The sequence below is a fragment of the Esox lucius genome, chromosome 5 (genome assembly GCF_011004845.1).
Source record: "Esox lucius isolate fEsoLuc1 chromosome 5, fEsoLuc1.pri, whole genome shotgun sequence".
NCBI lineage: Eukaryota > Metazoa > Chordata > Actinopteri > Esociformes > Esocidae > Esox > Esox lucius.
In genome coordinates this window covers 24,855,703-24,869,665 of record NC_047573.1, presented here as the reverse complement: position 1 = coordinate 24,869,665, position 13,963 = coordinate 24,855,703, and the positions used below count along the sequence as shown (strand labels likewise).

The 13,963-nt window shown below is 43.4% G+C and overlaps 1 protein-coding gene across 2 annotated transcripts in view; it reads right to left on the bottom strand.

The window, feature by feature from the left end:
• Positions 1-13,963, bottom strand: part of ift140 (intraflagellar transport 140 homolog (Chlamydomonas)) — a 43,898-nt gene that overhangs the window by 24,264 nt on the left and 5,671 nt on the right. The window contains exons 11-19 of one of the 2 annotated variants that reach the window (XM_034292245.1): positions 13,042-13,114; positions 12,813-12,904; positions 12,442-12,569; positions 10,198-10,315; positions 9,053-9,174; positions 8,835-8,964; positions 7,832-7,963; positions 7,400-7,435; positions 6,374-6,618 (exon numbers count right to left, since the gene is read on the bottom strand). In XM_034292245.1, coding sequence (XP_034148136.1) covers positions 6,374-6,618; positions 7,400-7,435; positions 7,832-7,963; positions 8,835-8,964; positions 9,053-9,174; positions 10,198-10,315; positions 12,442-12,569; positions 12,813-12,904; positions 13,042-13,114 — 1,076 coding nt within the window. The remainder of the gene's footprint in view (positions 1-6,373; positions 6,619-7,399; positions 7,436-7,831; positions 7,964-8,834; positions 8,965-9,052; positions 9,175-10,197; positions 10,316-12,441; positions 12,570-12,812; positions 12,905-13,041; positions 13,115-13,963) is intronic. The other variant, XM_013133822.4, reaches the window with a different exon arrangement.

Below are 13,963 nucleotides of genomic sequence, written 5' to 3'. Positions count from 1 at the left end.
AGGAGGGCAAGACACAAAAGGTCATTGCTAAAGAGGCTGGCTGTTCATATAGCACTGTGTCCAACCACATTAATAAAGAGGTGAAGGGAAGGAAAATATGTGGTAGAAAAAAGTGTACAAGCAATAGGGATAACCGCACCCTGGAGAGGACTGTGAAACAAAACCCATTCAAAAATGTGGGGGAGATTCACAAAGAGTGGATTGCAGCTGGAGTCAGTGCTTCAAGAACCACCACGCACAGACGTATGCAAGACATGGGTTTCAGCTGTCGCATTCCTTGTGTCAAGCCACTCTTGAACAAGACACAGCGTCAGAAGCATCTCGCCTGAGCTAAAGACAAAAAGGACTGAACTGCTGCTGAGTGGTCCAAAGTTATGTCCTCTGATGAAAGTAAATTTTGCATTTCCTTTGGAAATCAAGGTCCCAGAGTCTGGAGGAAGAGAGGAGAGGCACACAATCCACGTTGCTTGAAGTCCAGTGTAAAGTTTCCACAGTCAGTGATGGTTTGGGGTGCCATGTCATCTGCTGGTGTTGGTCCACTGTGTTTTCTGAGGTCCAAGGTCAACGCAGCCATCGACCAGGAAGTTTTAGAGCACTTCATGCTTCTTGCTGCTGACCAACTTTATAGAGATGCAGATTTCATTTTCCAACAGGACTTGGCACCAGCCCACAGTGCCAAAGATACCACTACCTTGTTTAAGGACCATGGTATCCCTGTTCTTAATTGGCCAGCAAACTCGCCTGACCTTAACCCAATAGAAAATCTATGGGGTATTGTGAAGAGGAAGATGCGATACGCCAGACCCAACAATGCAGAAGAGCTGAAGGCCACTATCCGAGCAACCTGGGCTCTCATAACACCAGAACAGTGCCACAGACTGATCGACTCCATGCCACGCCGCATTGCTGCAGTACTTCAGGCAAAAGGAGCCCCAACTAAGTATTGAGTGCTGTACATGCTCATACTTTTCAGTTGGCCAACATTTCTAAAAATATTTTTTTTGTATTGGTCTTAAGTAATATTCTAATTTTCGGAGATACTGAATTTGGGGTTTTCATTAGTTGTCAGTTATAATCATCAAAATTAAAAGAAATAAACACTTGAAATATATCAGTCTGTGTGGAATGAATATATACATTATACAAGTTTCACTTTTTGAATGGAATTACTGAAATGAATCAACTTTTTGATGATTTTCTAATTTTATGACCAGCACCTGTATATGAATGCGACCCGGTCCGATCCTCATAGGCAACACGTTACGATCAACGCGTTTCGGTCGGGTATGCGACCGAAAACGGATTTTCCTGCATATAAAATTCAAAGGCGGCCGCCTTCACAAAATCTCGCACCACCTCTGTGTCAACATGGTAAAACATAATTTTGCGCTCATATACGCTGAATAACCAGCGATATACTGCAGCGAATGTGACCGTAGGAGGATTTTTTCCCCCATATTGGCAGTGTTGCCAGATGTGTAGATGGTGGTATAGAAAAAATAGTATTTGAGCAGTTCTCGGAATTCATGTCCTAACATGTTCGGAGATGAGTAACGATCCTAGTTTTCTTTTACCCCCAAGCATGTAAAAACATTTCCATAAAACTTAACGCCTAAACTACATCCAATCTGCATAACATTTGTTACCATTTCAAATGACTTCTAGTATAATATATTTCTTTTTTCAATAGTTCGCGAGACGGACAAAGAAGACTGGTGAAAAGGCGATTAACCTTAGGGTAGGCAACTGTCCCCAATGACATTATACAGCTCTGGAAAAAAAATAAGAGACCACTGCACTGCACTAGACTGACTGACTGACTGACTCTTGCTAAGTAGCTTAGTGGTTAGAGACAGTACCTGCAACCAATAGGTCCGCGTTCGAATCTCGTCACAGTAAAAACAAATTATGCATTAGGATTTGTTCAGGATAGACAAAAACTTTGCTGGCTACAACCTTCAGTAGCTACGTTACAGTAAGCAAAAAATAAAACTGTTTACGGTTATATGGCGACTATTTCTGGTGGATTTTCAAAGTACTCACCCATGCATGTTTTTTGGGATAATATAGGCTAGATCAAAACAGTAGGCTAGATCAGTAAAACAGTATGGGTTTCCACAATTCTCTCATCCTTTCACTTGATGAAAAAGTCAGTTATTGTCACCTATATTGATAGTTATTGTATCAATGTCATTCATGAATGAAAGAAAAACTGACGTTTTTTTTAAACCATGAAATGAAATACCTTTGGCAGTGTAAAGTTTGTTTTCAGTTTCACTAGCAATTCCTCAAATCATATGATTATTCCAAGTAGTACGTTAGTAGATACCAGTAAGCCTATTACTGACTAATAAGCTTTTAAAATGGCCAGTGGCAAAAGCCATACATTTTAAAGATGCTATTTGTGGTGGAGTTAAACTTAATAAGAAACGTTAGTCAGTTAAACAAAATGCTTAATGGTGTTTAGCAAAATATTAAAACTTGGCATGATGTTAATGCATGACAACATTACCTAATGTTGAGGATGCTAAACCGACACTGGGCAAACGTATAGCATCATGGCGTAGTGGTTAAAGGCACAGCCTCTCACGTGGGAGACCTGGGTTTGAATCCAGTCAAGACAACAACATGTATCCCTTTTAATTGCGGGCCGGCTGAACCAGGCTTGCCTGGTTCCTTTTATGATTTAATGCAAATCCTAGATCTTCTAAGAAACATAGTTATGATGCTCAATGGCAAAATGTTGTCAGGTAGCTCAGACATTATAATAAAGAGGGAATAATATGCTCTGTATGCTAGAAGCATTGTGGAGCCAATGTGTTTGTAGGCCTTATTAAAAAAGCCAAAGGGAAACTATAGGCTGGATGCATTTAAATCCAATAAAATGTCTAGTAGTCAGGCAGAAGAGAACAGAAAACACATGATAAAAACCTAAATAACCTAATAAAATGTGTAACATGTTACTATGTAAAGAATAGATACATTGTTTGTATTTTGGTTGCTCTTAGGGAGGACACTGTAGTGTGCATTAGCTGCCCTACTAGGCATTGGCAACAGGGCAGATATAACACTATAATAGTTGTATTTATTAAGTGTGTACACAGATATTATATATAGTGTATCACCAAGGGGCGTCCGGTGGAGCGCGGCTAAGTGGGGGTTGGGGTACCACTTTGACTAATTATGAGCCAGGAAAAACCCTTATCTATTCAACTCAGTGCCATATCCAGCAAGCTATGACACTACATCCTCTGACATTTGTGCTTTTTGAGATCATTGTGTGAGACTGTACACGTTCAAAGCAGTTCTGAGGAATTTAGGGTTGCCAGTGCCTTAAATCCGGTAATCGTCAATTAAAGATTTCCAGGCAACACGGAGATGAAACCCTTTGCATTTGTCACATGTGCACACGCATGCATGTGCACGCACTTCCCTTCACTGACCTACTCCTCTGTTGGGTCGGAAAGGCCTCTCCTTCAGAAGCAAACAGGGACAAGGATTTGTGTGTCACCATATGTTTAGAAAAGCACATCCTCTCCCCATAACATACACACCTTTTCCAAGGACATTTGGGTTCGATTTAATTGTTAGTTGAAACACAAATGAGAAAAACTATAAATAAATAAAAACGTAATTGTTAAACCCCAGAAGGACATGGCAGTTTCAGCAATTTGAATTTATGGAGTTACAATTTGAAGATATACAATTGTGCTCAAAGGTTTGCATACCCCTGGAGAATTGGTAATATATGTACCATTTGTAATGAAAACATGAATGATCAGACAAAACACATGTCGTTTATTTCTTATGGGATTCACATTCAACTGTAGGTCATAACAGAATGACACAATCATAAAACAAACATGGCAACAAATAAAATGTTTTACTGACCCCTGTTCAAATGTCTGCATACCCTTAGATCTTAAAACTGTGTATTGCCCCCTTAAGCATCAATGACAGTGTGCAGTCTTTTGTAATAGTTGTATATGAGGCCCCGAATTCTTGCAGGTGGTATAGCTGCCCATTCGTCTTGGCTAAATGCCTCCAGGTCATGCACAGTGTTTGGTCATCTTGCATGAACCGCATGTTTGAGACCTCCCCAGAGTGGCTTGATGATATTAAGGTCAGGAGACTGTGATTGCCACTCCAGAACCTTCACCTTTTCCTGCTGTAACCACTGGAGGGTCAACTTGGCCTTGTGCTTAGGGTCATTGTCGTGCTGGAAAGTCCAAGAGCGTCCCATGCACAGCTTTCGTGCAGAAGATTGCAAATTGTCTGCCAGAATTTTCTGATAACATGTTGAATTCATCTTGCCATACATTTTCCCCGTGCCTTTAGAGCTCACACACCCCCAAAACATCAGTGAGCCACCACCATGCTTCACAGTGGGGATGGTATTCTGTTCACTATAGGCCTTGTGAACATAAAGTTAGATTTTGGTCTTGTCACACCAAATTACAGTGTGCCAGAAGCTATGAGGCGTGTCAAGGTGTTGTCGGGCATATTGTAACCAGGCTTCTTTCTGGCAACTCGACCATGCAGCAAATTTTTGTTAAAGTATTGTCGTATTGTGCTCCTTGAAACAACCACACCGTCTTTTTCCAGAGCAGCCTGTATTTCCCCTGAGGTTACCTGTGGGCTTTTCTTTGTATCCCGAACAATTCTTCTGACTGTGGCTTGGTATCAACAGATCCCTGAATTTTCCACTTCTTAATAAGTGATTGAACAGTACTGACAGGCATTTGCAAGACTTTGGATACCTTTTGATATCCTTTCCCATCTTTATAAAGTTCCATTACCTTGTTATGGAGGTCTTTTGACCGTTCTTTTCTGCTCCCCATGGCTCATTATCTAACCTGCTCAGTGCATCCACATGAGAGCTAACAAACTCATTTACTATTTATACACAGATACTAATTGCAATTTAAAAAGCCACAGGTGTGTGTGTCACCTTCTCTGTAACAAGGCTCAACATTCAAGGGTATGTAAACTTTTGATCAGGGCCATTTGGGTGAATTCTGTTATCATTATGATTTAAAAAGGAGCCAAACAACTATGTGATATTAAATGGCTTCATACGATAACTATCATTAAATAAAAGATCGTAACGTGTTGACTATGACGATCGGACCGGGTCACATTCATATACGATCTGCAATATGGGGACAAAAAACTGTGGGGGTATGACTTTCTACCTGAGGGGGCAATGGCCCCTTTTGCCCCCCCGTGAACCAGGCCTGAAAAACCTTGTATATGTGATAACAGCTTCAGTAAGTTCCAAATTACCAGCTATGTTTAACAAAGATTCCTTTTACAAATGATTGCCAACGGAGGTATTGTGTTCGATTCCCACTTATCCCCACCCACAGGATGATGCACTTCCTGTTCTATGTGTGACCAGTAACCTGAACATCTATGTCCATCCGCATGGAAATGACCTTTGAAATACAAACACTTTTAACAATTCTTATAATAGATGATCAGTCATAATTGCAAAGTCAATGCCAAGATTTCACAATTCCTGCCAGGGTAGCAAACTTATGAGCACAACTGTACAGTATTGTAAACCAGCCATTCCATTTACAGAATGTACCCCGAAATTAGCACCCGTGAATCAACTTGCCTACTACCTTACCAGGCCATTGACTAGTTGATTCAGTTGAGCTCTTTCAGGGCTACCCGGGAAAAGGTTTGATGTAAAGGGTGAGAAAAAGAAAATAGCAACAATGCAAATTTTCCATGTTGTTCTAAAGAGCATTGCAAAGCCTCAGAGAGGTCCTGAAAGAGGACCCAAGGCCGCGCTAACAATACCATCCCCATAGTATTTCCTGACATATTTGAACTGGGACGTGCAGTATCGACTGGCAATCACAGGCCTGAGGCTCTCATAAGGGCCCTTCTGTGGTCAGGAACCAGGAAGTGATGATAGGAAGTGATGGCAAATGGATGGTGCAAGGATGCAGTTGGACATGTCATCCTGCACGTATCCCCCACCACACACTGATTGGGGCGAAGCAGAGGCGCACAAAGACATTCTCCAGCACTGATACACTCCGACATAAGATTTTCGGTCACACTCAGAGGGTTGAAATAATTTTAGGAACTTTTAACTCTAACCTCAAGAAATTTCAGGTTGGTAAATTTTGTGATTCGTGCTTATTCTCTACTGATTCTGGGAAATCCCAATCAAAAACCAAATGTGAATTCATGATGTTTGTGGAATTTTGGAACCTGCAATCCAACAGACACAATAAATAATGTTTGTCTGGGTGACGAACACGTTTGTGGAAAGGACACAGCTTTCAGGTAGTAGACAGAGGGGTGACCACAGTTCTGGGGTCAGGTGTTGAGCGGGGGGAAACAAAGCTCTTACCTCTTGATGAGCTTGATGGACTTGAAGGCTTCATCCATGTTGCCAATGGTCAGGTAGAAGCTGAAGTTGAGCATGGCATCGCGGGTGGCCTTCTCGCAGTTCTCTAGGCCCTGGAAGTCCCGAAGGGCTCGTCTGGACACCATGTGGGCAGACTGGGAAGGCAGGACTGGGGCCGAAGCCTGGGCTGGGTGAGGAACGGAGACTGGACCTGGGGCCTCTGCCACTCCAGGACCCTTCTCACCAGGCTGGATGTGGGATGGGAGGACCAGGTATGACACACTTCAATACAATGGCACTTCTGAGACACTGTGGTATCAATCAATGTGCCTGACCCTAACCATGGCATTTATACTGGGGAACCCCTGAGGCTTGAATAGAGTCACAGACACAGTCCAAATTCAATTCAACATGAACTCAAGTCCTGGTAGACTACTTCTTGGGAGGATTAAATCGGTCTCTTGAAATATTTTTCATATAGCGTGATAACTTCAATACTGGCAGCCAACTCGATTACACACAGGTGAGATGAAAGCATTAGGCTGCTTGATTAGGAAGGGAAACTGAGGAGCGTACGCGCACAACCACGCCATGGTAGAGACATTCAGTCCTTTATCATAGTAGATTAGGCTCAATGAAAGGAAACCTCCTCGGATATGAGGTATCAGGCTAGTGGGAAGACACAGACAAGAAAAGCATGGCAACAAAGGCAGAGCAAATAGACACAGAACACAATGACCCATAACAAACAAACCTTATTAAGAGAGGCAAATACTTCTCTAGTTAAAACTTGGACCCTATATATATCCAACCTAAATACTATGATTGTTACTCAATTAAGAAAAATAACATTTACCACTGTATGGTCTAGAAATGTGTTCTTAAATCAGTTTAATCCAATGTTATAACCCTTTTGGAATTTTAACCTATTTATTCTGATGCTAGGGTACTAAAAAGCAGGTAGGACTTTGGACTAAGCGCTGAGGAGATGTGTAGCTCAGACTAACTGAAGGGCCAGTAAATACTCACTTCTGGTAGAAAGATACCACCCCTCCGAAACAACAGCTGGAGTGAATGGAAGCCAGGTGCACACACACACAGACGTGAATGAAATGACAAATTCACGTACACTCAAACAATATTGGGAGGAAAAGATGAACATCAAAAGAAAGACTGAATGTTTTGTTAAAGATAACATGAGGGACATGTTATCTAATTCAAATAGTACGTCTCTTGTAAATTAGAGTAAACAAACGAGTAGGCATTGAGTTCAGTAATGAATAGCCTCACCAACAATTCACTCCCCTCACTGTATTGGTCTTTGGTTCTACCTTACAGGTGAAGTAAAGCAACAATTTGCTCCCCTCTAGGTCACGGTATTGGTCTTTGGTTCCACCTCACAGGTGAAGTAAAGCAACTATTCACTCCCCTTTAGGTCACAGTATTGGTCTTTGGCCGTACCTTACAGGTGAAGTAGTAGTAGGGAACGTCTAAAGCCAGGAGGGCCTGCAGACCGGTTGGTTTGGGGAATGAGTCCTGCAGGAGGAGCCCATGTTCCTGAGTGCAAAAGAACGTCACTACCAGCACATCCACCTGAAGGAGACAGTGAATACATTCCATTAATTAGGTTACACAGCGGCCTCAGACCTTGTAGTATACTGAGCACATTATTAACCTGCACTCAGTTTTTCTCCTAGGATTTACTTCAGCAGCAGTGGTGGCTATTGGATGTGGCATGCAGGTTGAATGGACCTACTGGAAAAAAGGCAAAGTGGTGGCTGTACTGTTGTGAGATGATTAGGTACACCATCCCAAATATTTATCACTACCGACTCCGCATGTGGTTGGAAGGTAATATATGAAACAATTACTAACTAGATTTAACACAAGGACAGGACATCTATACATAAAAACCTTTTTAATAAATGAATTTGACATTTGGCAAATAGAAAAGGAGAGCTTGTACATTATACAAAAAGTATGATATTATAGTTGTGGTTAACTATATTAACCTTACATTGACATTCTATAGAGAATCATCTTTGAAACCCATCCTGACAACAGACCGATTATTTGTAATCAATTCATGTTAGTGTGGCCTCCCAGGTAGTGTAGCAGTGTCTGTCCACCAGCCTAGGTTGGAGCCTTTACTGTGCCACAAGGCAACAACAAGCTAGGGAAGCCAAGGGGCAATGCAACTGAAGAGAAACGGTATTGGGGGAATGAAAGGAGAAGACTTTGCTGATGGTCGCTTCACTGACTAAGGTGTATTTACTATTACTGAGTTGCGCTGTTGTCCCACCTAGCTGTCTTAAGATGAACACACTAATTGTAAGTCAAACGTGATAATAGTGTCTGCTACGTCACTGAAATCTCACAAGAAACACTGAAATTGTACATGTGATTGTGCAGGGTATATTGTATTTTTGTTTGGTGGTTACTGGAAACATGAAGCGACTCTTACCCTGTCCACGTGGTCCATTTGGGAGAAGTCAGAGTTGACCAGTACGGTCTCACAGACAAACAGACGAGGCTCGCTCTCATCCCAGAAGTGAGAAATGGGACATCTCTCAATCAGCTCGGTCATCGGCCGTCTGGGGCACACACATGAACAATCAGAAGACAAAACACACACAGTCAACACACCCTCAGCCAGAACTAACATTCAATGGACACGCAGACCTCTCAGTGTCGTCGGCCGGTGAGATGCTGCTTGGAGGCCTGCCAGTGAAGAAGTCGAAATAAGAGAGCGTGTCCATCTCCACGTCATAGAAGTACATCTTGTGGTCAGGCCTCCCATTGACCTTAGAAGGAGAAACACATTAGACACAAGGTCATGTATATCAGGTACCATACCATACCATCTTCTTCCGCTTATCCGGGGCCGGGTCGCGGGGGCAGCAGTCTAAGCAGGGATGCCCAGACTTCCCTCTCCCCAGACACTTCCTCTAGCTCTTCCGGGGGGACACCGAGGCGTTCCCAGGCCAGCCGGGAGACATAGTCCCTCCAGCGAGTCCTAGGTCTTCCCCGGGGTCTCCTCCCGGTGGGACGGGACCGGAACACCTTCCCAGGAAGGCGTTCCGGAGGCATCCGAAAAAGATGCCCAAGCCACCTCAGCTGACCCCTCTCGATGTGGAGGAGCAGTGGCTCTACTCTGAGCTCCTCCCGGGTGACCGAGCTTCTCACCCTATCTCTAAGGGATCGCCCGGCCACCCTGCGGAGAAAGCTCATTTCGGCCGCCTGTATCCGGGATCTTGTCCTTTCGGTCATGACCCAAAGCTCATGACCATAGGTGAGAGTAGGAACGTAGATTGACTGGTAAATCGAGAGCTTCGCCTTGCGGCTCAGCTCTTTCTTCACCACGACAGACCGATACATCGACTGCATTACTGCAGAAGCTGCACCGATCCGTCTGTCAATCTCCCGTTCCATCCTTCCCTCACTCGTGAACAAGACCCCTAGATACTTAAACTCCTCCACTTGAGGCAGGCACTCTCCACCAACCTGAAGCGGGCAAGCCACCCTTTTCCGACTGACATATATCAGGTAGAAATATGATTTAACAGTTTCAAGTGTAGCAACTCAAATTACTCTTCTGGATATCCCAGCAAAGTCAATCTATGATCATTCAATCCAATAAGAACAAAGTCAAAGAAAAAGTTATCTGAACTGAGTGCTCCTCACAACCTCTTTCCACATAAATGAAGCCTAAGGTCCCTGCTCCAAAATGTGCTCCTCTAATAATTTTTTTTGGTTTCAGGAGACGAGGGGAGGACGTGTGGAGCATGCGATCGAAGATCTCGCTCTGTGTCTCAGGGTCCACTCACCTGAGTGACCAGAATGCTGACTTGGCTTCCGTTGGCGTTACACTTGACAGATCTCAGGCATCCAAGATCAGGGATCAGGTCCACCATGTTCTTAGCACTGCTGTGAGCCTTGGCTTCCCTGAACACCAACACAGTTAAAGACGGTCTCTATACTGATGTATTAAAACCAACCAAAGATTTCCACATCACGCAAATGAAGGAAATCGCCTTTTTATAATTTTACTGTAGCAACAAAACACAACAGTGAACAGAAAACAAAAATGTCTCATTTGCTTATAACAATGAATGATGTGGCTAAGACATTTGAAGCGGTTGTGGCATTACAAGGTTGATTTTGTGGAGGAGCTGTAAACAAAATGTGTTCTGTGCACTCCATAAGTATTTGGACCGTGACACCGGTTTTGTTGTCTCGGCTCTGTCCTCCACCAAATTTTGGATTTGACATTACAATGTCGGTGATATACACTCACCTAAAGGATTATTAGGAACACCATACTAATACTCTGTTTGACCCCCTTTCGCCTTCAGAACTGCCTTAATTCTATGTGGCATTGATTCAACAAGGTGCTGAAAGCATTCTTTAGAAATGTTGGCCCATATTGATAGGATAGCATCTTGCAGTTGATGGAGATTTGTGGGATGCACATCCAGGGCACGAAGCTCCCGTTCCACCACATCCCAAAGATGCTCTATTGGGTTGAGATCTGGTGACTGTGGGGGCCATTTCAGTACAGTGAACTCATTGTCATGTTCAAGAAACCAATTTGAAATGATTCAAGCTTTGTGACATGGTGCATTATCCTGCTGGAAGTAGCCATCAGAGGATGGGTACATGGTGGTCATAAAGGGATGGACATGGTCAGAAACAATGCTCAGGTAGGCCGTGGCATTTAAACCATGCCCAATTGGCACTAAGGGGCCTAAAGTCTGCCAAGAAAACATCCCCCACACCATTACACCACCACCACCAGCCTGCACAGTGGTAACAAGGCATGATGGATCCATGTTCTCATTCTGTTTACGCCAAATTCTGACTCTACCATCTGAATGTCTCAACAGAAATTGAGACTCATCAGACCGGGCAACATTCTTCCAGTCTTCAACTGTCCAATTTTGGTGAGCTCGTGCAAATTGTAGCCTCTTTTTCCTATTTGTAGTGGTACCCGGTGGGGTCTTCTGCTGTTGTAGCCCATCCGCCTCAAGGTTGTGCGTGATGTGGCTTCACAAATGCTTTGCTGCATACCTCGGTTGTAACAAGTGGTTATTTCAGTCAAAGTTGCTCTTCTATCAGCTTGAATCAGTCGGCCCATTCTCCTCTGACCTCTAGCATCAACAAGGCATTTTCACAGGACTGCCGCATACTGGATGTTTTTCCCTTTTCACACCATTCTTTGTAAACCCTAGAAATGTGCGTGAAAATCCCAGTAACTGAGCAGAATGTGAATTACTCAGACCGGCCCGTCTGGCACCAACAACCATGCCACGCTCAAAACTGCTTAAATCACTTTTCTTTCCCATTCTGACATTCAGTTTGGAGTTCAGGAGATTGTCTTGACCAGGACCACACGCCTAAATTCATTGAAGCAACTGCCATGTGATTGGTTGATTAGATAATTGCATTAATGAGAAATTGATCAGGAGTTCCTAATAATCCTTTAGGTGAGTTTAGACTATCCGCTTTAATTTGAGGTTATTTCAATCCATATCAGATGAACCATTTAGAAATAAAAGCATATTTTGCACATAGTCCCCCCCCCAATTGACAGAAACAAATGTATTTGGACAACTGGCTTCATAGCCGTTTCATTTTAGACAGTGCAAAAGAAGGCTGTTAACGTCTATACTTTATTCTAGGATTTATTCAGGGACTAAAGAAGTGACAACGCAGGTCAAGCTGGCCTTCATGATGCATTTATAAATTCAACTTGGAGCAGGACAATGACCCCAAAACTGCTAAAGAAACCAATTACCTTTTAAGGTCCAAAAAGTGTAATGTTCTTGGCTGGCCAAGTCAGTCACCCAATCTAAATCTAACTGAGCATGTTTTTACTTGATTTTACTTGATAGCAAAAATGCCCCATAAATTAACCAGAACTCAAGATGTCTGACAGTCTGGACTTCACCCTTTTAGTCATTGACTCATTTCAAATCCAAAGCACTGAAGGGACAGAGCCAAAACAACAAAACTTGTGTCACGTTCCAAGTACAAATGGATTGCACCGTATGTCGTGTGCCAACATTTACCTGCGGGTGAGGTCAAAGACCTTGATGTGAGCGGTGTCCGTCCCCACCGCCAGGTAGCCCTGGCACACACTGAGAAGCACGGGGTTGCCCTCCGCCTCGGAGAAGGGGAGCAACTGCTTGACAGTCCCCTAGGAGACAGAGAACGATACTGTCAGGGGAATGGGGATACTAAGAGAGTTCATATTCTGCAAAGTAATTTAAACAATGCTCCCTTCCTGTTTAACATGTAATTCTGTTCGTTTGAGGTTGACAGGAATGTTACAGTTGAATGTTATGGGCCGAGGACACGCTGGTTAGCGGTGTATTCTGGAAGGTAGTGCAGTGAAGGGAGTGAGTTTGGAAAGGCAGAGAGTTCCAGCTGTTGGACTGACCTGTGGCGTGCGGACCTGGACCCTGTTGGGCTCCACAGTGTAGATGTTGTCATCATGCACAGCTAAGACCTGGGACTCACACTGGAAAGAGCCTGGGGGCGGGCAGCATAGTACAGTGTTAACAGAGCTCACGGCAGTGTCCGAAGGGCCCCGCGGCAGTGTTTTAGGTGCCTATAACCATGTTGCACACTGCCATGCTAGTGTAGAGTGAACTGTTCAGACTACTCACCTGTGTCACGTAGCGTGGTCCCGGAGAACTCGTACACAGTGACCTGCTTCCCGTTCCACACTGTGACAGTATCCTAAACACACAACACGCCAACATCAGGACCATAACTAGAACAATCTGTAAATAATTGGTAAATGTTAGCCCACACTACAGGGCAGTAGAACGATTGACTGTGCACCTGTAACGCATCCTAGGCCTGTTAATAAAGGTGGTAAACAATGACCATTCAGTGCCCTCAGAGCGTGTTTCATACTGAAAAACAGCAAATAACACTGCAATGTACGTAAGAACAATATAAAATAATGGGTATAAATGTTGCAGTTTAATGACAAATGCAATTAAGCCTGCCAATCTTGCACAGCATGTCACTGCTTGCCTCAGGTGGTTTGCAAGGGATTCAAATGGTTCCAATTCATTTAAATTCTGTTGGATATGATTTTCACTACACTCGTCTCTTTAAGTTCTGTCAATCATTTGCAGTAAATCTGTGCCACAGATATCACAGCATTTCTCTCCCACTCCTTAACTTTCCCCAACAGGCTAATTAGTCTGTGTTCTAGCTTACATTCAGCAATTAACAAGAGCGAGCCTTCTTTACTAAAAGAGAAACAGCGGTGAGGGTTGCATGGCTTACACAAAGGAATAGCTGGAAGAGAGATGCAGCTCAAGTAAAGACTTGAATATTAGCTCATTATTAGTCCTTTGATTAGCTGAATGTTAATTCCGCCTACATTTTCTGACAGTAAAAATGTAAACCTAGGCTATAACAACACAACGTAAAGATGGTCCAGGAAGGTACACTAGCAGAAAAAATCTAACTTTATTAAGAACAGCTCACTGGGATCTCTGCCACCACTACATCCAAGCAGTATCCCTGTTTGGACTGGGGAGGGAAAACAGACAAAAAGAAAGTGATCCACAA